A 24,657-nucleotide genomic window follows, 5' to 3' on the forward strand; every position below is an offset into this window, starting at 1 on the left:
ACTCTAACTTCTAGTCACAGAGCTTTTCAACAGGAAAAGTGACTCGTGATTACTACACAAAAATCTAATGTGTAATTGCATTTAGAGATAAAGACATAAGAAGTTTTCTTTATGTATTCTGTCTGTGATGTGAGAAACAACAAATCACTTGAAAAAGAAAAGAAGGACTATTGTGCCTCTATTTTCAGGCGCAATATCAGCAATGTTGGTAAGATCAGCAGTCTGGCTGGATTTACACGAATCAATATGAGAATGATTGAAGACCTCAATGCATTTTAGCATTTCTGGAGGGTAGAGGTTAAATGGGAACCAGCCATATTTTCACTAAATCAACTACAACTCACAGTGAAGTAGCAAAATATTCTTTGTTGATCTGTGATAGCCACCTAAAATAACAAAAAGTAAAGTAGAGGCAATACTTAAAGGTAAATGACAGTAAGAGGAAGTGTTTGTCTTGTATGTCATAGTAAAGGTACATTCTGCAGGAAGCATTTTTTCTCTCTGGCAGAACATTTGACACGTCAATACTAAAACATATTCCAAGACATTGTGTGGACAAATTCTACCGATGAAATATAGTGATTCTGATGGAGTTGATTTATGCCAACATACCCAAGTCTAGGATACTTTTATAAAGTTCGGATCAGAAACATGACTGAATATGATGGGAGAATGAAACAAAGAAATAAATATTTTTACCGTCATATTCATCTTTCTATAAAATATGAATGAACCTTCAAAATACATTATATGAATAGACTGAAAAGCAAATTTCTATGTCAGTAGTTATTGTAAATCCAAGATGTTCTTGATCACTGCTGAAATGTACCTATACAGTGAGTGAAGAACTTTTTTAAACTTCAATTTCCAGACAAATTCCTGACAACATAAACCACAAGACTGCAGATAATTCGAAGCAGTAACTGTTCATTCTCTTTCTTGAAATGTCCAGTCTTGGGGAAATGTTGAATAACCACATTTTCCTCTTTACTTGCTTGGTACTGAAACACTGCATGCATGATCTAGCACTGTTATGAAAGACCTACTTTTTTGTATGGAGGGAGCCAAAACAAATACTTGCTTCAAAACACACTAAATTAAGGTCAATTCTTTCATCATTTGTGCACAACAAATAACATCATTCTATCATTTGATGAGTGAGATAATACCCATTAAATAAGAAAGGCAGAATCAACTCTATAGGCCAAAGAGCAAGATATTTCTGTCAATATGTATTTTCATTGACATTGGGATGTGTGAACTTTTTTTTATGTATCTCATTAAAATATTGGCAAAGAAAACACCAAGGATGTAAAAAGCCACAGGGTGAATGCAGGTGACACTGTTTTGTAAAACCCACAACATAAATTAAACTATTCCTTGTAAATACATTCTTTAATCAATTTACTACGTTTTTCTATCTGCAAAGTATTTTTGATTTAATCATGACTTTTGTTGCATATTTACCATTCAGAAAATCTATGTGTATTGAATTCTGCCTGAGAGAACTATTCTTCCTACTTCTTTCTTTTTTTATTTTTCTCTGAATAGCTGTCTTTGTTAAAGAAATAAAAGTAATTAGTTGAATGAATTAGAAACAACTGTATTATATTTTTTCCCATGGATAGACTGACATTTCAGATGCATACAGATATGAAACAGGGAACTAGAAAATGGCTATAAGAAGAAAGGAGCATTCATGTCTTCACAGACAGAAATAAATTAATAGACAGAATGATCACATTTCCAATAATCCTGGAAAATGTATTGATAACTAAGTCAGATTCATTTCATCTGGCTTTAGTTGCTTAAAAGATGATGTGAAGTTTAATGTAGTTTTCCTAAAGTAAATAAAATGTGGAAGAAAGTTTTAATTCTTGAAACAGACAGCTATGTTAGATGAAATAATCGCTCTTCTGTAGATGCTTCCTCTCTGTTGCCTGTTGGGGCTGTTTGAATGATGATCTTAAACTGGACTAACATTAGGTCAGACAAATTCAATTAAGTATGACTTCAGGGAACTAAAAAAAAAAGTTAGTGTGTGTAACTGCGAGACAACTGGATCTGTTGCCTATTTTACCTGTGTAACTAAGAAATGTAAGTAAGCTCAGATATAGACACTTAGATGACCAAACCAGGTTAAAGATCTTCAAAAGACCACATCCATGATATATGCTGGTGAAATACAGCCATGATATACAGTTGAACTCCAGACATATTACCCTATCCCAGAAGCAGGCAGCATGTTGGCACATGTTACACATGATGTAATACTATTCATCATGGCAATTCCCTTTGGCTATAGAAGTCATAAAATCACTTTCTATCAGTCCTTTTCTGCTTTAAGAGTCATGGAGGTTCAGCCCTCATTCCTTGCATAAGATTGCATAGGTTGTGCAAAAGAAAATCTGTATTACAGAAAACTCCCAACACTCCCATCGTTCCATTTTTTGATGATGCATCTCTCTTACCTTCTATTAACTTCCCCGTCTGCTCCGCATTGCCCCCAGGCAAGATCTTGGCAATGTAAGCTCCAATTTCCCCACTGCTCCCTGGAATTTCTTTCCCACCTACAACTCGGATTCCCAGTCCATTGCCTGTGATCAAAAGAAAGAGAAAGCTTTAAACAGAGATGAAACAATGAATAATTCACTGGAAAGAAAGGAAGAGCACAGGTCATCAGAGGTCACTGAAGGTATCACAAATAACTTCTGGCTATGGTTGGAAGACCAATGTTAACTGCCACTTTCCTGAAGACTTAACTTTGGGCAGATCTTCTTGAGTAACTACTGTATGACTGACATAACACAAATAACTGATTCACCAAAAATTACATTGAAGCTAAAACTATCTTCTTCTGCCAACCTATTTGCAGTATTAATTAAATTGAATTAAATTGCTAGAAATCCACGTGAAGTGTGGATTCAAAGGATAGCTTTATCATTTGCCTACAACATGCATGCAATTTAGCTGAAAAATTATAATAGCTGAGCTTTTAGAATCACATAATTGTGGAGACATTGACAGAGATCCTCGAGCTTGCTCTTCTAAGCAGCAAAGCATGTATTTTTATACTAATCTATACTTGGCAGATGCTACTATTTTTCTTAATTATTTGCTTTTAATTGACATCTTTTACATCTAAGGATGTGCAAATTAACAAAATGGGAAAAGTCTACAATAAATCTGTGTAAAGCATCATCAAATCTTGTATATTCTCCCTTTTTAAAAAATTACAGAGATGAAAATATTTTCATCAGTCATTATTTTGGCTGGAGAGAAGCAGATCCCTAATCTCCCTATGCACAAAACAATGAGACTGAAAACAAAAGCTTAAAATACAGTATCATAAAGCTAATCTTATGCATTGCTAATTTTTCGTACTGTCTTGTGTTTTTTTTTAAAATACTTCCCATACTAGAAAACCAAATTTCTTCTTTGAAGAAAATTTCATATGAGATGATTGTCACTTTGATCTGGGAATATATAGGCTGACTTACCCACCTTTATGATAATGGTTAAATAATTAATTTTCTATTTATTAATTTAATAAGCCAAACCTGCTGAGTGATTAGAATAATCAGCTATAGGAAGGTCACCACAGCACCTCTTTGCAAAGCTTTATCTTTTCAGATTAAGGTAAGGCTTTTTCCTCATAATGCTATTAGTGTTTAGTTTATTTCAGAAACAAGATTGCCACATTGAGTTTCTGACCAAAACAGTTTCCACTAGTTTTTCTCTCCCAGTTTAGCTAAATCTATATCCTTTGTGCCTCAGCTTTCCTCATAATTTGATATTTTCCAAATATTTTCATTAAAGGAGACTGATTTTTCAGTGTAATTGGAACAAACTGCATAGGTATTTTAAATTAACTATCTTATTTCACTGCAAATTGCATTTTGTGAATGTGTACACCTACAAAAGCATTTAATCATAAGTCCATTCTTAGGACTTAGAAATTTATGTGGGCTGCTCTGCACAGATCAAACCCTACAGAAAGAGTCATTAACATGTTAGAGATCTGAGGCTCACAACTGGCAACTATTAAGTCAGCAAATCCAATAAACAACTGTTCTTAGGATACGACACACACAACAAGGACACAGTATCTTACTCTCAACTCACACAGTCAACATATGGAATTTTCAATATATCAGTAGGACTGGATGCTTTTCACCACAGAGGAGAGGACGTCCACAGGGTCAAGGTTTTATCATGATACACTATACTGGCACCTCTACCTCTGGTAGCTTATTTGTAACAGAATGGCAGAGAAGCATATATATATATATTATTTGTCATATAAATGAGTGTACACATGATTTCAGAGGCAATCATATGGATACTCTTGCTAGGCAAATTTGAAAATCATGGCTGACATATTGGTTTAGATTTTGCAAATCTAAGATGTTTGTCCATATTACTGCTAATAAAAGAAAGTATTCTCCGTGCTAATATATAAAGATTTTTATTCCTAGACATTTTGAAAGGGCTTGTGATTTTATGTTTTCTGGTTTTAGAGTCAAATGTAAGACTGATAGTATGTATTAGGTAAGAGTATGCTTGCTAAGGGACAATCACAGGCGTGTGTGTGTGTGTGTGTGTGTGTGTCTGTGTCTTTGTTGCAAAAACATTACTAGAAGAAATATTTTAAGTTAAATTATGAAACATTCATTCTTGGTAGATAGAACAAATGACTTATTTTTTGCCCACTGAGCTCTAAGTGCTCTGTATTGACTGACAAAGAAGTATTTCTTGGTTCTTGCTGTATTTTCTAATGTGAAGATGGGATTTCAAACCTGTTTATATGGCTTCTATTGAAAATATTGAGCTTACTACTTCTGTTTGAAATGACATTGCCCAATTTATCACCTTGAATGCAGATAGTTTAAAAGTATCATCCATCATATGCTTTCTCAGATCTTTTTTCCCCTTGTTTTTTGTTTATTTTTTTACACTTTTGAGTCTTAATTTCCATCTCTCAGGCTATTTTGATATTACCAGACATTCATCTTTCAAATTTAGATTTTGAAACTAATGAACTACTGTTTTCTTCTTTAGAAGATACGAGACCAGTTAGCATCAGAAAGCAAATCACCGTGCTTTGAATAAGAGAGGGCACTTTTCTGAATTATGAGTATTGATTTCCATGAAAAATATCTTCAGGAAAACATCTCTTCAAAGGGGATTTTATACATTTAAGATCCAGTGCTTTTTAGAATCCTCAAAGGAAGACTGCTAATTAATTGCAACTGTTTTTACTGATGTCCCAAGGCTGTGATCCTATTCTCCCATCTAATCTTAACTAAAGCTTTAAGATGCAGCATGCTAATCTAAAAAAATACAAATAACCAAAACCAATCACCCAAAACCACCATAACCCAAAACCCAACAAGATAGATCATGCAACTAAATTGGTTTTATACTTTGATAGACAGAAAAAAATAAATATGAATACTAAATCATTCCAGTTAGCTTGTGAGCCACTGATTTACACAGCTGAACATACGAACTTTGAAGCTTTAGGTCACCTGCCCAGTAGATGAAAGAAAAGTGGTGGATGAAGTTTTTCTGGATTTTATTGTGGCTTTTGATACCAGCCCTCACAGCATCCTTATGGACAAGCTGTCCAGCCGTGGGATGAGTGGGTTCACATTGTGCTTGGTGGCAAACTGGATGTACAGCAGAGCTGAAAGGGTTGTGGTGAATGAGGCTACGTCTGGCTGGTGACCAGTCACCAGTGGTGTTCCTCAGGAATCAGTTCTAGGGCCAGTTCTGGTAAATATATGTGCAAAGGGTCTGGATGCAGGAGTTGAATGCACCATTAGCAAGTTTGCTGGTGACAAAAAAATTGGAAGTGCTGTTGACTCCCTTGAAGAACAAGAGCTTTTTCAGAGAAATCAAGGCAGATTGGAGCATTGGGCTATGATTAATGGGATGAAATTTAACTAGTGGAAATGTTGTAGCCTATAACTATGACACTGGGCACAAGTATAAATGGGGAGACTGTAGATCAGCCCTGCAGAGAGAGATCTGAGGGTTCTAATCAGCAGCAGCTCCATGTGAGTCAGCAGTGTGCCCAGGCAGCCAAGGGGGCAAACCCTGTCCTGTGGTCCATCAAACACAGCATCACCAGCTGGTCAAAAGAGTGATTATCCTACTCTGTTCAGCATTGGTGCAGCCTCACCTTGAGTACTGCGCACAGTTCTGGGCCCCACGATTTGAAAAAGATGTGCTTGAATGTGTCCAAAGAAGGGCAACAAAGCTGGTGAAAGTGCTGGAAGGAATGTCCTATGAGGAGCATCTGAAGGTTTGGGTTCATCAGGTTTGGAGAAGAGGCTGTGAGAGATGACCCCATTGCTCTCTACAGCTTCCTGAGGAGGGGAAGTGGAGAAGGAAGTGCTGAGATCTTCTCCCTGTTATCCAGTAATAGGACTTGTGGGAATTGTTCAAAGCTGTACCAGGGGAGGTTTAGACTGAGAAGGGGGTCAAAGACCAGAACAGCTTTCCTTGAGAGGTGGCCAGTGCCCCAAGTCTGTCAGTGTTTAAGAGGAATTTGGACAATGCCCTTAACTGACACAATGCCCTTAAAACTTTTGTTCCACCCTGAATTGCTCAGCAGCTGGACCAGATAATTGTTGTAGGTCCCTTCCAACTGAAGTTATTCTATTCTATTCTATTCTATTCTATTCTATTCTATTCTATTCTATTCTATTCTATTCTATGCTAATGAAGATTTCAAGTGTTTAATAATTGCAGAGTTGATTTTGAGAGAAATCTATACTTAGAGAAAAATATTGAATGGTCATTAGCTTTTTTGCTTTTTGGGAAATAACCTACTTTGTAACTTTCAAAAGGAATTTCACTTGTCATTTCATATCCTTCCAGACATCACAGGCTGTTTCAGTGATGTATATTCATAATATGTATGTATATATTATATATATATACACACATATAAAAATTATATATGAGTAGTGAACAACACCTTGACACTTATCAATTCTGTCACTGGTGACCTGGCAAGCATCACTGCAAAAGTTTTTTAAAAATTCATCACCCTTTTTTTCTTAATTGCACCATGAGATACTTTCTGTCCTATTAGATTTGTTTATTTTGAACTGGTGTAGTTCACTGTGTCTCAGACCACTATGAAATCCTGCCCCCTTGTACATTTCATTGTGTCACAGTAGCAACACAGCAGAAAGACCATAATTTACTTTGCTGGAATAGGCCAACCATAACCTGAGCTCTTCAATTACAATTTGGTCTTTTTTATCCCTTATAGAGATAATAAAGATCAGATTGTTGCCAATCTGTTGCTGTTGTTCTGGTCACAGTGAAGCTCATGAAATCTTACCATCCTTTTACTACTTTGCTGAGCAGCTCCATTATAGCCATTAGAGTATAAACAGCCTAGATTTCCTGGAACTATTTCAGCATATCAGCAATGATTAGACTTGCCTTTCCAAGCAAGTGCCAATAACCCGTTACATAAGATAAAGGTTAAAGAAAAAAAAAAGGAAAAAAAGAGCAGAGAAAAACTCAGCTACTGCAGGTCCAGCAGGCTTTTGCTGGTGTTTGTGGCCCTGTTTTTACACAAAACTGAACAAAATTTTCCAGGGATGTTTTCTCTTACAAAAGTAAATAAAATTCCAGCACCAAAAGCACGGACTGATTTTGTTTAATTATTATATAAGTCCCATGCAGTAGCAACAACTTCAACACATGCAGGAGAATTCTCGTACCTGACTCAGAAGCTCTGTGCAAACATTGTTCATGTGGTAATTCAAGCAAATATTTCCTCTGGGCTAATTTTTCAAAGTATGAAACCATTTATCTGTCTAATTAGATGAGCAAGAAGCAATTAGAATGCACAACAGATTTTCAGTAATCACACATGAGTTTGTGTGAACTGGAATAGGAAACTGTATGAGCGTCAGCAGCAATTTGACTTTTGTCACAGTTAGAAATAGAGCTATATGAATTTTTAATAGACTTTTAGGTGACTGAACTTTTAAGAAAGATGTTAAAAAAATGTTACTGATTTGGATTTCTTGGAGTCTAAAAGTATAACCTTCAATATGGTTGCTGAAAGTCACTATTTCTGTAAACTCACGGTCATTTTACCATCTTTGGATACTGTGTGTTTTGAAGTTGAAACTACATATAGAAGTAAAATGGGAAAAATTGAGATGGGGTTAAAACGCAAAATGCAGGTCTGCAACGTGTCTAAGTAGTTTGAAATGGAAGATATTCTTAAATCTAAAAATAATGGCTTTTATCACTTCCTAAAAAAAAAAAAAATCAGACCAAAAATGATGAATTATGGAAAGGAAGGACAAGGGTGATCTTTTTTTGGGCAATGGTAGCAGTTAGAAAAATGCATGACAATAAAGAACGAAAATGAGACATGAGTCATGAAAGATTTTGCAATATGCCAATGTATCATGCTATAGCAATGAGAACATATCAATCAAATCAAACAGTATGAACTCTTCCAACACTATTTGGCTGTGAATGGAGACAGAACATAACTTCCTCCTGTGTTCATTTACTAGACATTATCTCAACAGTCCTCCTCTAGCCTTATCTAGACAAGACATAAGCCAGGGTGCTGGTAGGCCCTTATCTGCCAGAACAATTTTACACCATGTTCCATTGTCTGTATGGAACAGATGTGTCAGCCATAGAAAAAACAGCCATCTCTTCTCTTGGAGAGTTCAGAGTTAAAAGTACCATGAAGAAATGCAAGCTCTTTATTTAGTTATCATAGCTGTGACAAAGCAGTCTCTAAAGTCTGGAGGACAGACAGAAAGGAAGCATGAAAAAGCAAACAAAACCAAATTAGCTCAGGCACGTGGAAGGCAGCAGGAAAAATAATGTGTATAATAAAATCCAGACTACATTTTTATTTTCATTATTATTTCTATGCAATTCAATACATCACATGATGATCCATATTAGAGTTTGGGTTGGTCTAGATAGGTACAGATTGTGCTCAGGAGAATTGTTTTGGTACTTCTAAAGAAAATTAGCTTAAATGAATTTGTTTCCTAGAAACATGATTTAGCCTACTCAGCTATTGCATTTCTTGATCATTGGCAATTAAGGCATAAAATAGACATGAAGTCAAATCGTGAGCCAATGAAATTCAGATATATTGCAGTTGTTTTAATAGCACAGTGATGATTCATATCAGCTGCAAATCTGCTTCATGATGATTTGCACATTGGTTATCCTCCTGAAGGATCATAAAGTGTTTTATAAATTAGCATCTTGGAGTATTAATCACATCTACTTGAAAACAAGACACAGGTCTCTTCTTTTTGGATGATCTGTCACATCATAATCTATGGTGTCATCTATGATAGACTGTATCTTTAAAACTGTAAAAACCCCTGTAGGCACTGAGTTTCATCTGTGTTTACTGATAGACACCAATGGCTCAATAGATGCCACTGACTTACAACTGAACTTCCTTGTTTAAAGTGTTAGTTTTGAACTCATTTGTATCAGCCTTGGTATTTAAGAAACAGCAACATAATTAACATAAGTATTCCTTTTATGTATTATATAAATATATATATAAAATATTATATTATATATTACTTTAGGAAAAAAATAGTTCTGCATTCAATGCAAAAAAACAATCACTGCTTCACAAAGTGGCTGAATCACAGACTACAGGAAGCTGTTAGAATATTGCATTGTGTTTATCCCGGCCTATATTCTTAAATACCTTCTGTTTGAGCCACGATGAAGGGTTAAACAAACCTTATGTCTGACCTAATAAGACTTTGCTTATGTTTACTAAATTTGGGAAAAATTTGCTATCAGCAGTAAACAGTGATAAACAATCACACCTGCTAAAAATTTTGTCCAGGATGCTGTGTAGACTTGTGCAACTTACAGTCATGCTAAGAAGAAAACAAGAAATACATTCCTCTCCACTTTTCCTTACTTCTCTAGTAATCATGGTGCTGATATTTCAGGAGCACAAAGGTTGTATCTATTATAAATTATTTTTATGAAGCTGGTAAGCTGGAACAAAGGGTTAAGAGGAAACAGAAATGTCACTCTCATATCACCTACTGGGCAATAGTTCATGCTATCTATGTGGAGTGCTGATGCAAACACAAGGCAAGACATGCCAACATTGACATAGTTTTCTTGAACATAAACATAAATACAGACACAGTGACCTTACTCACTCTAAACTTAGACTCTGGAGCACCTCGAGACATTTTAGCAATGACTAGAAAGACCACTCAGCATTGGTCTTGTCATTGGGACTGCATTACTCAAAACGTGATCCACACCCTTCTCCATCTGTTCTGAATTTTCTCTCCCTTTGTCACTATGTTCTTGCCCACACATCTTTATTTAGTGAGTAGGCCTATATCTAAACACATACAATCTTTTTCCTGTTCTAAAATGGAAGGACTTTTTAAAAAATCACAAAATACCTTAGATTTGCACATAGTTATAGCTAAGTGAGGAAAAAAGAGATTTCCTTTATCTAGTAGTAATTTTTCCAGTTTTATCTTATTCCCATTGCCTCTTCTCCTCCTGCCACGTGTCTCTGTGAAGAGCCTGGCTCCCTCTTGTTGATAAGACCCCTCAGAAAATGGCTCTTCTTGAGGTTGAACAAACCCTGTCCCTCAGCTGCTGCTCTCAGAGTGGGTGCTGCAGCCTCCAACCACCTTGATGTCCCTCTGCTGTACTCTCTCTCCTCTTCATCAGTGTCTTGCTTGTGTGGGGAAGGCACAACACTGAACACAGTATCTAGACACAGCCTGGCATGTACTGAGTAGAAGGGGACAGTCACTCTTTGTTACTGGCATGCTCCTGGTATCACAGCCCAGGATGCTGTGGTACACCTTTACTGCCAAGGGGCATGATGTGCTGTCAGCAGAGACCTCCCCCAGGGGCCTCTTCCACAGACCTGTTCCCCAGCCAGTCAGTCCCCAGCTTGCACCACTGCCCAGGGCTCGCTCTTTCCAGGTACAAGATTGGCAGCTGTCCTTGCTCAGCTTAAAATTTCTGTTGGCCCACTCCTCCATCCTGCCTCGCTCCCTCTGAAGGGTAACCTCAAGGATATTCCCCCAGTTTGATGTTATCTGCAAATGTTACAAGAATGTGCTCCATGACTTCCTCCATGTCACTGATAAAGATGGTCTCACAACAGGGTCTTCTGTGATACCCTACTTGTTACCTGCCTCCAGGAAAAGCACAGCCCATTAACCACTGCCCTCAAAACCCAACCATGTAGCCAGTTTTTTACTCATCCAGTTGCCCAGACATCCAGATCTTTACATCTCTATTCCAGGGTAAAAGTTAATGTACGGAAATGCCTGATGTCTGGAGTCTCAGCTTACTGCAATATTGCAGTTTCAGTCCAGTATCACAAAACTTTAAGGAATTTTATGTGGATGAATCTACCACAAAAGACAAACTTTGATCTGTTCAGGCAATATGTCAGCCAATCGTTCATGGCTTTGCTAAAAAAAAATCTATCTTTGTGATATTTTTAATGCTACAGTAGTTTCTTTTAGCTCAAAGCTTTTTATTAATGTTCTTCTCAATGAGTGGGAAAAGTTGAATAGATTTTATTGATGTTTCCTCCAGAGTATCAGGAAATTCAGTCATCAGAGAAAAAGGATTAACATGCATGATGCACTGCTGGCATATCACAATTTAGTGACTACTTAGTTCTTTACTTCTGTTGTACCCAGCTTAGGGTACTAAAAAAATGTAAGAAGGAAGTGTCATAGACAAATAATTTTTCCACATTTAAGAGCTGAGGTGTTGAAAAAATGATTTTTAGTTGTTTTTTTTGTTTTTTTGAAGAGTAGGCATAAATGTCATAAGATTTCTTATGTCACATCTTATTTGTGATGTACTCATTTGATGTCTCACACAAAATTAATATTTCTTACTGTAATTTGATTAGTAAAAAATTGAAAACACAGCATATGAATTAAGTGCATAATAATTTGCTAGTCAGCTTGCTGTTTGTTGACATTAATTCTTTCAAATGCAGGTTTTTTATTTCAGGGACAAAGGTAATTTATTTACCTGCATAGCTTTTTCCTTTAAACACTTTAGTCCTCAATTCTCTTCCAAGAGAATGGTATGATAACTTTTTTTCTACCCTCTAGAAGCAACTGTCAAATTAGAGAAATTTTTAGTCTTTTAATGTATAAAATATATATTTTACTTATTATATTCTCAAGCTAATGACTACCACTGTCCAAGGCATCATCGAGCAGCAAAATTAAAACATTTTCACAGAAAACAAAAATACAATTTCTAATCTAACATGCAGATTAGCCCTTTGCTATATCTTACACTTTTGCCTTCTTAAATTGTATCTCTTAGAAAAAAGTGGATTGAAGTGACCAAGTGGGGGCTGATTTCTTATTTTGTGTGTTGGGAGTAATTTCACGTCATTTGGGGGTGTCTATCTTGAACAGCTTTGGCTTCATCAGCCTTGACTGTCTAATGCCAGCTTCACTCCCTTTCTCGATGAACAGATTTCTTCAAGAATGAGAACACTTTCTGGCTAACTGTAGATTTTACATAGAAAATCTTGCTGACAGCCTCCCTCCCCCAATTTCTTTTTACTGAACTAAACCAGCAAATAAGCATGCAGGCATTGAGTGCATATTACCTGTAAATGATGCTAAAGTGAAAAAAAAATCAGAAACATAGAAATTGAAGAACAGAGACTTCACTTGACAAATACTGCACCTCAATTAGCTGGTGCAATGATGTTATGAGACAATCAGAACCTCAGAGAACCCTACCAATCCACAAGGAACATTTTTTTTTTGCATTGGTGACCTGAAGAAACACGTAATATATGGTCTGTATCTCAACAAAATATTTCTAACAAACAGAAAAAATTGTTTGTGGTTTAATTTTTTTTTTTTTTTTAATTAAGAAAAGTTTAATGGTACTGAGTTCTTTGCTCAGTCCCTTTCTGTTTACGGGTTTTACCTTCTGTGCCATGTCTCTGATAAGGAGCAAGTGTTTGAGGGAATGATGGCCACTAATTAGGGATTAAATCCTTCCCCAGTGACAAGAGAATGTTAGAGGAGGGTATTGCTCTTTTATGTAAAGTGTTATCTCAGTTCTTCACAACATGAAATGAAAGAAATAGGATAAGTAATCCTCTAAGAGTATGAGGACAAGAGGTGGGTTACAGTTCTCACTCTCTATCTTTGACTACTATATCACATTCAACACAGACTGTGACTATAATTAATGTGTTTTTAATTGATTAGTAATCATACCTTCATTTCACTTAATTATTTTGCTGTAAGAACTGACTGCTTAACTGGCAGGAGAAAGAAACCTAGATATATAGGGTTGTTCATTTAGAAACTAACTGCAGCAGTGAAGTCTTGATATAGGAAAACCCTTTGAATTCTCTTTCTCTCAGGATAAGCACCCCATGAGCTGGCATACTGCAGAAGTGTAGTGTTGTTTGCAGGAATCAGTAATCCTTATGGAGAGAATAAGACATGTCTGATACATGTAGTGTTACAGCTACCCTGTCATCCTCTTAGAATGTCACTGACATCACTGCTGAAGTGGAGATTAGGGACTCTTCTTTACTCCACTATAAAGTTCACAGATTTTTTCTGAATCGTTTCTTTGCCCTTTTTTTTTTTTTTTTGGTGTCAGAATTGAAGAGGATATTCCACCACATGGACAGTCTGGCTGCACAAAGGTACGTTTTTCTCCCTGGAAACACAGAATATCCCTACTTTCAAAAAGGAAGAATTGCTGGTGACTCAGACAAAGTGAGGTAAAGCAGCAAAAATGTCCTTTGACTGAGTGCACTCGTACCTAAAGACATATTGAAATATGTCACCCTGAGTGTGCCTAAACAGCTTTCTGATCAGGAATAACACAACGTAAGTTATCTTTGCAACATTTCCAAAGGTAGTACCAGTGCTTTCATTACCTTCAGTAGCCATGTCCTTAATTCACTTTTTCAAACATAATGACGCATGGCACGTTAAAAAACAGAAGGGAAAATTCTGGCAGTATAAAACAGCGCTTCTGCTGCTTTGCTAAAGGATGCAACAGGAACAAGGGACTCTCAGTGAAAACAAACAATGAGTTTCTGGAGCGTAAAACACTGCTATATTATCATTCACTGATCGCTGCTGTCATTGCTTTGGCAACTCAGCATAACCATGATGTCAACTCTTTTTTTTTTTTTTTTAATTGCAAATTATTAGTCAAACTTTGCAGAGAAAATCCCTGGCAATTAGCTCACACTTGTCAGCCTGAGGAGGGGACACTGCATACCTTGAAGAGTTGTGAGTTCTAGATGATGGCATATGATAAAGAAACAATAACCTTCAAGAGAGAGGCCCTTGAGCAAGTATACATTTATTTTTCATTCAGAGCTACTATTCTCTTGCAATTAGAATTTTGGCTCAGTTCCTCATTCCTTAAACACCTCATTCATATGCCAAAATTTGCAGTATATGCTTTTGTGTGCAAAATTATGTCAGATTATGTAAGAGGCATCAAAGGCATCTGTACCTCAGAGCCAGTTTTTATTAATCAAGAGAGCAAATAAACCCAATGTGTGTGTACATAATATGTAGTGATGCAGCCTTAATTTTAAAATATTTGGGACTACTCTTAGTACTGATACCCATAAAGTAACAATTTCTGGATAATAACTGGCACTATGGTAAGATAGCGATGAGACCTGTGGAATTCAAATTACATGGTGATATTAGGATGAAATTCCAGCTTGTCCTACTGTTATGGCCGTGGTTTAACTGGTTATCTGGGCTGACCCAGCACACTGAATCATTAATGCACCGGTTGGCCCAGGAATTCCAGTGAGATGAGACGAGATGATGGGCTGAAGCACTGGCCAGTTTCCCAGCAAAGCAGCTGGTCAACAGTTACAGGAACTCTCCAAGTGGGAATTGTGGACAGTTTGGGACATTTCCCTATGTAGCTTCTGCTATGCACACTCCAGTTAAGATACACTAATTGTATACTGAAGATGTGTTGATTAATTCCCTAAGAGGACAACCTGTGTTTCAGCATCTCTCCAGGCATGTCCTGCTGCTGAACTGACTAAACTGCACGTAGATAATTTAAAACATCTATAGAAAATGTTCCTGCCTGTGCACAAATGATCACATAGGACAGGCTTTTGTGCATAGCTAAGATAGAGGCTGTTTTGTACATACTGTGAGGTAATCAGAGACAGTGGATACGCTGTTGTGGTCACCCAGGACCACAGGCCAGCTGGCTGATAAGTATCCAGCAACAGAACAATTCAGCTGAAGATGCTGCTGAAAGGATGGATGCAACAGAGACTCCCACTGCCACCTGGTCAACTGGCTGTTCTCTTGGAGAGATCTGACTCCCCATGTGAGCTTTACTGAGGGTTGTTTTGTTTTTTAATATACTCTCTTCCTGTGTTTAAGTAGCAAGTATAGCAAACAAAACGACTCAACATTTTGGTACTTTCAATAAGGAAGAGAAGGGGAGGGAGAAGAGGAGAGCAGAAAGACACAAAAGGAAGAAACAAAAAGAAACAAAGAAATAGAAAGAAACTAGCCAGCAAAACAAATATGGCATCTAGATGAATATCCAGTACTGCTGTAGTGACATAGCTGTGGTGATATAAAATTATATGTTGTTTAATTTATCAGTATTTTAAGTAACTTTTGCTGCATAAGAGAACTCTAGGTCTTCCTCTGATTAACAGTCATTGCCTGGTTAATAAACAAAGACATTTGCTAATAGTTTGCATATAACGTTTAATCAAAATTAATATTTTTAAAATCCATGTATCTCTGGGAGAGGTCATTTAGAAAGTTGAAGACCAAGCATAAAGCACTGCACATTTGAAGAGAGTTTCTGTGTACTTTAATCCTTCAGACATGAGAGAGGGAGAAGAAGGAAGGTATATAGTCAAGGAGTTACGCTACTTCAAAGGAGTGAAAACTACAACTAATTTCTTCTGTTTCAGGTCCTCCCCATTGGCACCCTATTCCACCTTTGGCTCTTTTCTGTACAATTTGCACTTAAGCCTTTTAAATTTATATGTACATCATACAGAAATATGCCTGTGCAGGTCTCCAAGCATGTATCTGGACTAAAACACAAAAGTATGACTGCAGTCATACTTGTAGGCACAGAGTCGAACTTGCTTACTCCAATTAGAATTTAAGTACAATATTGTACAGCTATAGCAGTGAGCAATCCCAGTGTGGGCTATGTAACCTTATCAGGATCCTGAGTAAATTTTTGATCCTGTATGACCTCATGGCATGTAGGGCATTGGTAAATGGGAAGACAATATCCATACCTTGGTTTAGCCTGATGCACAGTATGTTGCTGTGGTTAACAGCATGAGAACTAGTCGAGAATTTGGAATAGGCATTTAAAATTACATGAGGGTAAATAACTTTGCATAGGAGAGCAGGCTTCAGCATCACTAAATCACGAGCTTTACAGTTGTGTGGTTGTAATTTCACTTGCTATTGTAAGAGAGCAGTTTGTATCACAGCATTACTCATCACCCTGCAGGGCAAAGATCCCCACGAGGATGTTGAGGAGTTCCTGCGGTCTCTGAGGGCCCAGAGCAGCTCAGGCTGACACACAGCAGTGCCAAGGGCTCCTTTCAGACTGTGCTGTGTGGGTGGAGGGGTCTTTCTGAATCCTGAAATCATCAGTGAGTGTTACGCTGACTAACAAGAAAATACCTCATAATACATACAGAACATTCATTTAACACCCTAAATATGAGGTGGATACTGAGGATGGGAATTATCACGATTTTGCTGCCAGAAATCCTGTGAAAACAATATTTAGCAATTCAAGTAAGTTCATGCCACTTTCTACTTAATGCTCGAGGGAACACCAGAGCCGGCAGTCAGTAATTACTTCTGTGCAGAAACAGAGTTTGACACACACTATTAGAATTTTTTAAGGAAGTTAAAAGAAAGTCTAATGGTTTCACAACAAAATCCCTTAAACCATCCACCTCTGAAAGAAGACACACAGCGCATTAAAAAAACTTTGAGTTCCTTATCAGTACTAGATGTCAGAAAGAGTGCAATTCCAAAAGGCTCAGACAGACCTTACCTGTCCTAGGTCTTGTAACGAGCAACCTTTTACAGTTTCATACATGAAAACATCTCATTGTGTTCCTCCTCTCAACCTGGGAGGTGAATGAATGTCACCTTTGCCAATATCTCCTTTGCAAGCAGAGTCTTACTTACGCGAACATTTGTGTCAGTGTTAGGGGAAAAAAGAATAAACCTGAAATTCTGTGATAAATGTCTCCATGTGAAGATACCACAGGAAAATGGGATCTGATTGTTCTGCTAACCCCCTGTGTAGGGGGGTACAGTTCCAGAACAGAAAGAATAAAATTCTCAGTTCTGTACATGTTGAACACCTACACAAGCCTATTTTATAAAAACTCATGCAGAGAATATAGAGTTATATAAAAAGCAACAGCAAAACAGACTGCTTATATGGATAACACAACAGATTTTTCCCTCTGTTTTGAACGTCTGTATAGCTTATATATCTTGAACAGATGTTGTGACCCTTTTTATGCTCCGTTGCTTTCTGTTATAACCAATGAGCACGATTTAAAATGACCACTGAATTTCCTGCTGCATAGACACAGGAACTATTTTTAATACTGCAAATCTTTTGTATAATTCATGCTAATCAAATTAATTATCATATCTGATAGAGGGTTGTTTTTTTACCTGAAACTGTGTGATCCTTTGGGTCTCTCAGTAGTTTGAGCCTTGTATGAGGGAAAATGTACTGCAGGGGCTTCCCATTTATCTGAGGAACACAAATAGGCATGTCATGAAAAGATAAACCAACAACAATTGTATCAATAATTTCAGACAGTTGAAACAGGAACAAGCAAACAAACATATTTCATCCAGAAAAATATCATAACTTCACAATTCAAAAATGCCCGCAAGTTTCAAGACATTTTTCAGACTGCAAAATCCTTCTACAGGGGAATGAATATTTGCTTCCATAACTCCAGATGAATTTCAAATATGGTTCTGGTTCTGATTTTTCCCAATGACTAGAAGGTGGACACTGTCTTCTGTAGTTTCTTTTAACATTGATCCCTTATTCAAGCAATGTTTAAGAGAAGAATGAAATTAAACATAATTGCTGTATTTTTTATAAAATTCTATTCATAGACATCTAAACAAATGTTGGTTGAATGTGTAACCAGCCACGAGTTACTGCTTTAGTTTCAGCAAAACCACATATTCCAATGTACCTCTTGACTTAAATTCCAAAAGCCTTTTGAAAGACCCAAACTAAAACTTGTAGGACAACATTACCTGGGCTGATCCTAGAGTGTGACAAAGCTGAAAGCAATACACCTCTATAATAGACTCTAAAGAGCCAGATTTCCTGTTGGGACAATCCCACCTGCTCCATGGTTTGGGCATGGGAGGGGCCATGCTGACCCACCTGCCAAGGATGACCACGCTGAGCCCATATCAAAATGACCCTGCAGAAGGAGTGCTGGTTGCAACATACACCTCACAGCTGTCATGCATCCTTTTTGCCCACAGTTTTGGTCTCTTGGTAGCCAAGTTGAACCCATCACCTCTCTGCCTCTGACACATCGGTTCCATGTCTGGGTGCTGCATCCAGACAAAGAGGAGGGAGCACAACTGTGACTGCTCCAGGATGGGACCTTGGGGAGGCAGACTCAAGGAGCCAAAGGGACAATATTATTCAGTATGGCAATGCAGCAGCCTGAGTGTACCAGCAGCCTCCTGCCAAGAGTTTATTACTATTATTTATATTTAAGTAGCATTTAAAGGGATTAAGCTCCTCCTGAACTAAGCGCTTCAAACCTAGTTTCTGCCCTGGAGAGTTTATGAAGTTAATGGATAGCACACATAAATAATGGGGAGGGGAAACAGAGAAGTCAAGGGACTTGCTTAGCTCAACCCCACAGTGAGCAGAGGAGTTTATATATCTATTGTTGTAATTCAGTTTCCCATCCAGTGAATGATGTTGTATTTAGAAATCCTCCCATAACACACTGAGAGTAGTATTGACTATAATTAATTTATGTCAGACATAAAGGAGATCATGGATCTGGTAGTGGACAAGTACTCCAGACTAAATCAGAGCATGACATCAGGCAGACATTTGAATTTATCATGGAATTTTGCCAGGACATAGTCTAACACTACCAGAAGCATATAAAGTGCCATGAGGTTTCCACGCCTATAAATGGATAGGGAGAATGTAATGTTTTTAATGACATTATCATATATTCAGCAGGTGTAATATAACAGTAAAAGTAACATATTTGTCATGTGTAGCTTGCATTAAACTGTAAAAAATCTGAAAAAAATGTATCTCATTTTCTTTGGAATTAAATAAAAAAATACAAATATTACAGTTCACAAGAAGTGTATGAACACATTTGAAGAGATCTTTAGTTGAGATCCATTTTGCTGGGAGCAATTCAATCTAACTGAGGAACACTGCAGCTCTTAAACTTCAATTCATATTATTCTAATACTGCTATCTTATCTTTCTATATCAACATTTTTTTTAATAAATAATAATCCAAGAATATTCAATGCCATATAGTACATGACTGCTGACAAATATGTCAGAAAATATATACTGCCTCCTTCTTTAGCCTATTACTTCCTCATTACTTTCACTTCCAGAATTTTATGAGAAAATAAATCTTGGTGATTCATATAGCTCTGAATAAAAGCATTGAAGTTTATTAGCATTCAGGGTAGCATATTATTTTTTATCATTGGTGGGACTTAAATTGAATGTGTTGTTAGGCATTTACTTTCAGACCTATACGTGTCTGAAAGTGGCAGAATAAATACAAAAAAACAGTATTTGCTGTAAATAGATAATGCAAAGAACAGTTACACTGTTCTTGATGCTTTTGCTTTAAACACTAATGTCCATATTTATCTGAAATCTATTGAATATTTGAAAACCTCTAGCACACAAATCCTTTCGTGTTTCCAGTTGTCCACATCTTCTAACTTCACTGATGTTGATTTCCCCTCATCTGAATATATGTGCCAGGAGGCCTTTCTAGCTGACTCTTCTCTCAGTTTCCCCAGTGAAGATACAGAGAGATCCCACAAATACAAACTATGATGCAGAGGAGCCTTCCTTCCACTGCCCTGCTGCAGGAACAGAGGACGTGTAAGTCCCCAAGCCCAGATCTAGGTCACAGGGCAAAAGATGATTTGATCCCACTTATTTGCTACAAAGTCCAGAGATTTCTGCCATCTGTCCCTGTCATGAAGATCCTTCCTCACTTGTTTGGGAGCACTCAGTACACTCGACTTGCAGTTCAGCCCCAGCAATGTCATCCTCTTCCTCAAGGAATGTAAGCTCTGGTCATGGGTTTTATGTTATTAGTCAGTGGAATGAACGGCAAATAAATGCGCTGAGGTTTTCTAAGACTGCTACGGAGGATCCGATTAAATACACACTATATTTTCCCTTTGTTGTCTTTCAATGTTTTGTCTGATAAAGAATCTCTATGGAAGCCTCATATATAGGGGAATTTTATAAGGTAAAGAGGACAATCCAGAAGAAAAAAATTCTCTAGTGCTGTATTTAAGTTCAAGAAATAAAATGCATGAAGTGCGTTTTAGTATTCCAGGTGAAGTCCATAGCCACATCTATAATGTATTAACTGGTGTTTGGATCAGGTCATTAAAGCCATGGTAATTCCTGGTTTTAAATGGTGCTGCACCTCCCCTTCCACCAGTGTTAGACAGGGACTGACAAGGTGAACCTCAACAGCTACACTTGGCTGTAGTCCTCTAGGAAATGCCATGTTTGAGGGAAACTTTACCTGAGTTAGGTATCCAGGAACAGGATGACGGATGCTCAAGGTGGTGGGTTAGTATCTATCCTAATTTCTGAATACCACAGGTACTTGCATGAGCACACAAGGCCTGTAAAAGCTGGCACCAAGAATTTCCACAGCTGTGGTAATCCTGCCCCTTTGAATCCTTGCATTCCCTCTGCACAGAGCACAAATGTCAAGTTCTCTAGAAATCCACGAGGTGGAAAGTTCTCTCTGCTGCTGATGGAGATAAGTTGCAAAAGACGAACTGAAGAAAAACTTAACAAATACACTGTTCCTGCTCATTATTACATTGCAAACAGCTCCATTTGTTTCTGCAATTAGGTGAGTACAGCACTCCGACTTTTGATCTAGAAGTCATTCTGGCATGCAGTGAGAACAACATTTCTGGGTGACTAAGAAATGAGGCACTGCTTGCTAAATTCCATCTTGAATTACAGTGAGGGGGTGGCTAACAATTCACTCATTAGATTAAATATTTTAACAATTACTCTAAATTTGGAAATGTCCAATATGACGTTTCTCATCGTATTTCCAGAGAATCTGAATCACAAAATGCCTCCAACCTCAACCCTCTAATAGAAAACAGTTTACTGCAATTTAAAATAAAATCTCCTTACTAGACAGAAAACAATCAAAACTAAGCAGGATGGCCTTAAAAAATGTGGAACCAAAGTTTGCAGGCTGCCTTCTGTATCTCTGTCATAAATGGTATTTTCTCATTTTAACCCTACTGTTCACCTTATGGCCTATTTTTTCAAAATTTCTAAATATCCAAGTGACCCTAAAAAGGCATGAATTAAATTTCAAGAGAATGGTATTATGCTTTTTACAGCCTTTAAAAATAGGGGATGGCATTCAAAAGGTTTAATGTCCAGAGTCCTTGCCTTCTTTTTGTGACTAGAAAATGGTTGCCAAAATGAACTGATAACAATACACTGATATTATGATGAGTTTTAGATTTTGTTATTAATTTAGAGCTTAAAAAGACCCACTTATGATGACTGGAAGTATTTAAAACCCCTCAAAAAGAAACTACTTATGGCCTGCTAATGTGCTCTCATTGTCCATGCCTTTGTCATGAAGCTTTACTGCCCTGGCACCTCCTCCTACTGCTCCTTCCCAAACTGTTTGTAACAGCCAGTTTAGCTCAGGATTTACAAATAATTTTCACAGAAAATAAAAAAAAAAAACATGTCTGGAGATTTAAAGAAGGTCTGGTCAACTGGCAGTGACTAAGCAAACTGTTGAGGTCAACAGTGATCAGTGGGAAATCTGCAATACATTATGTATTGATTAGGTTTAACCACATTTACTGTCCTCAGGGAAGGAGTTCAGAATCAATATATTGGGAAACGGCTATCAAGATATTTAACTGAACTGCAATTTAATGTGATTTAAGAATACTATATAACACCATGGAAGTTGCTATAGAAACGAATATATTTTCATATTTATAATAGAGTATATGAGCTTAATCTGCTAGGTTATAAGGAATCTATGGAAACCTGAAAGTTCAGAGTTGTTGCTCCACTGCATTCTTGCTTCAAAAGCACAGGCTTGTTCTTTATTTATTACTTTCCATTTTGTACAAGCCCAGTGGAATGTAATCAAGCAGTTCTGATTTCATCTAGTAAGGAAATTGATGTTTCACATATGTGAAAGAAAAATCTTCTGGAATACACATATTGTAATAGTCAGTAAAATATTCTCTTTTTTAAAAAAAAGAAGAGCATACAAATGGCAAATTTACAGCCAATAAGTGTATTTGTAAACATGGACCGATACATTACAAGTAGACTACTGCTATAATTCTTCTTTCTGTGGCTGGTTTGTGCCCAGTAAGGGATATTAAAGGAGTTGCAATGGCATAATTCCTATGCTAACTAGGAAACTGCCCTCCTAACTGATTTCAGGAAATCTTCTGCAGCAAGGGAAGCTCTGGATGAAGGTGAACCTGTTCAGATGGTTCAGGAAGGAGAATGATTTGCCATTCTTAGCTCCAGAGTACATTATACTCGGACACTACAGCTCCCTGTGCAGGGTTGAGTTGAAGATACAGGAGGCAGGTACAATGAATTCAGTAACTGTTTTGTTACACACAGGGCTGAAAAAGCTTTTAGGGAGTGTTTACTTTGCCTCACCACTTTCATGGGCCTGAAATGGTTTATTTCTCTTGGTAACTTTAAAATATAAAACTAATAAAAAAAAAAAGAGATGTTAATACTGACTTGCTTCTATTGCTAAATGTTTTACTTTCCATGTGGAGCTAATGAAAGGGTTCTCTGACCTTTTTATCTTGTCATGAAACAATTTAATTTCTGGATGTGTCTGAAAATATTTAATTTTTTTAAGTTTTCTCAAACAAATGTTCACAGATAAACAAGCTCTGAGTAGAGTTTTGATAAGGTAAATGATGTAGAGTTGGTGAGCACTGGCATTTCACTCTTATCACCTATTGATACTTTTTTGTACCAGTGAGTGACTGGTAGCTAACTCAGATGGAAATAGATGAAGAAGGAATTCTTGTAAAGCTTCTCCTTACACATCACTTCTCTTCTGCAGAGGCTTTACATGGCACCACACAAAATTATTTAGAACATGTTCATGCTCCAATTTACATCCCATATTTTACAAAACCAAAACCTGTGGTCTTTGTCAAGATTTTAATGCAGTATCTCTATTTTCATATAACCATGAAGACACCAAAACAGCTTCAGGAAGAGAAAAAAACCTCATATTTTCCTCCTGGAAACATTCAGGAAAAGAAGAACTGTTAGGCCCTTTAACTTTCCTCTTGAAAAATTTTGATCAAAGTTTTTCAACCAGTCTTAGTGCTATTTATATGAGAGAAAAAAACAAAGATCAGACCTCTGTGACTAAAACCTCACATCTTATTGACTACCTCTTTATCACAGGGCTCCCTTTTGGATAAAGGGAAATTTTCAGTTTTACCTCAGAACACTTTAGTGGTCAAATACAATTATGTATGCTTAGAATAATGAATGTTTCTCATAAGGATTAAAGTAAGTTTTCAGAGAGTCAGTTTTTTAATTATTGTCAGTGATATTGAGAGCTGTGAAGACTCAAAAATATCCTTTATCTTGCAATAAAGTTGATTCATGATCTAGTTGAATAGATTCCTGTAAGAATTATATCTTGTAAAGCCCTTTTTCGCAACAAGAAATGGGTAGACTCAGTACAACCTGAGCTGTGTACATCTCAACATAAGCTAAACTAGAGATAGGAAAAGAGGGAAAAATAAATGACAGCTTGTACTGTGAGGTATATCAAAACTTACTTCATAACATCTACATCTTTGCTTCATAAAACCTACATTCGACTGTCAAATGTCAGTAAAAATGCTCACCAGTATAAAAGTTTTGAAGGGTGCCTGACAGTAAGATACTCCTGTTTGTATGTTTTCTGAGGAACTAACAAACTAACAAAATATAAGGTATTAAGTATCACAACGGGGCCATGTAATATCTTCTCTTAGAATCATAGAATCGTTGAGGTTGAAAGAGACCTCTAAGTTGATCAAATCCAATCATCAACCCACCACCACCACCACCATGTTCACCACTAAACCATGTCCTCAACTGCCATATCCACGTGTTTTTTGAACACTTTCAGGGATGGTGACTCCACCATTCCCCTGGGCAGCCTGTTCTAATGCTTGACTACCCTTTCCACAAAGAAATTTTTTCCTAATATCTAATGTAGAACTC

The 24,657-nt window shown here is 37.0% G+C and overlaps 1 protein-coding gene across 1 annotated transcript in view; it reads right to left on the reverse strand.

Moving 5' to 3' along the window:
- Window positions 1-24,657, reverse strand: part of PCLO (piccolo presynaptic cytomatrix protein) — a 348,414-nt gene that overhangs the window by 124,238 nt on the left and 199,519 nt on the right. Inside the window, exons 9-10 of the mRNA XM_064656444.1 lie at window positions 17,781-17,862; window positions 2,472-2,597 (exon numbers count right to left, since the gene is read on the reverse strand). Coding sequence (XP_064512514.1) covers window positions 2,472-2,597; window positions 17,781-17,862 — 208 coding nt within the window. The remainder of the gene's footprint in view (window positions 1-2,471; window positions 2,598-17,780; window positions 17,863-24,657) is intronic.

The sequence above is a fragment of the Pseudopipra pipra genome, chromosome 5 (genome assembly GCF_036250125.1).
Source record: "Pseudopipra pipra isolate bDixPip1 chromosome 5, bDixPip1.hap1, whole genome shotgun sequence".
Lineage (NCBI taxonomy): Eukaryota > Metazoa > Chordata > Aves > Passeriformes > Pipridae > Pseudopipra > Pseudopipra pipra.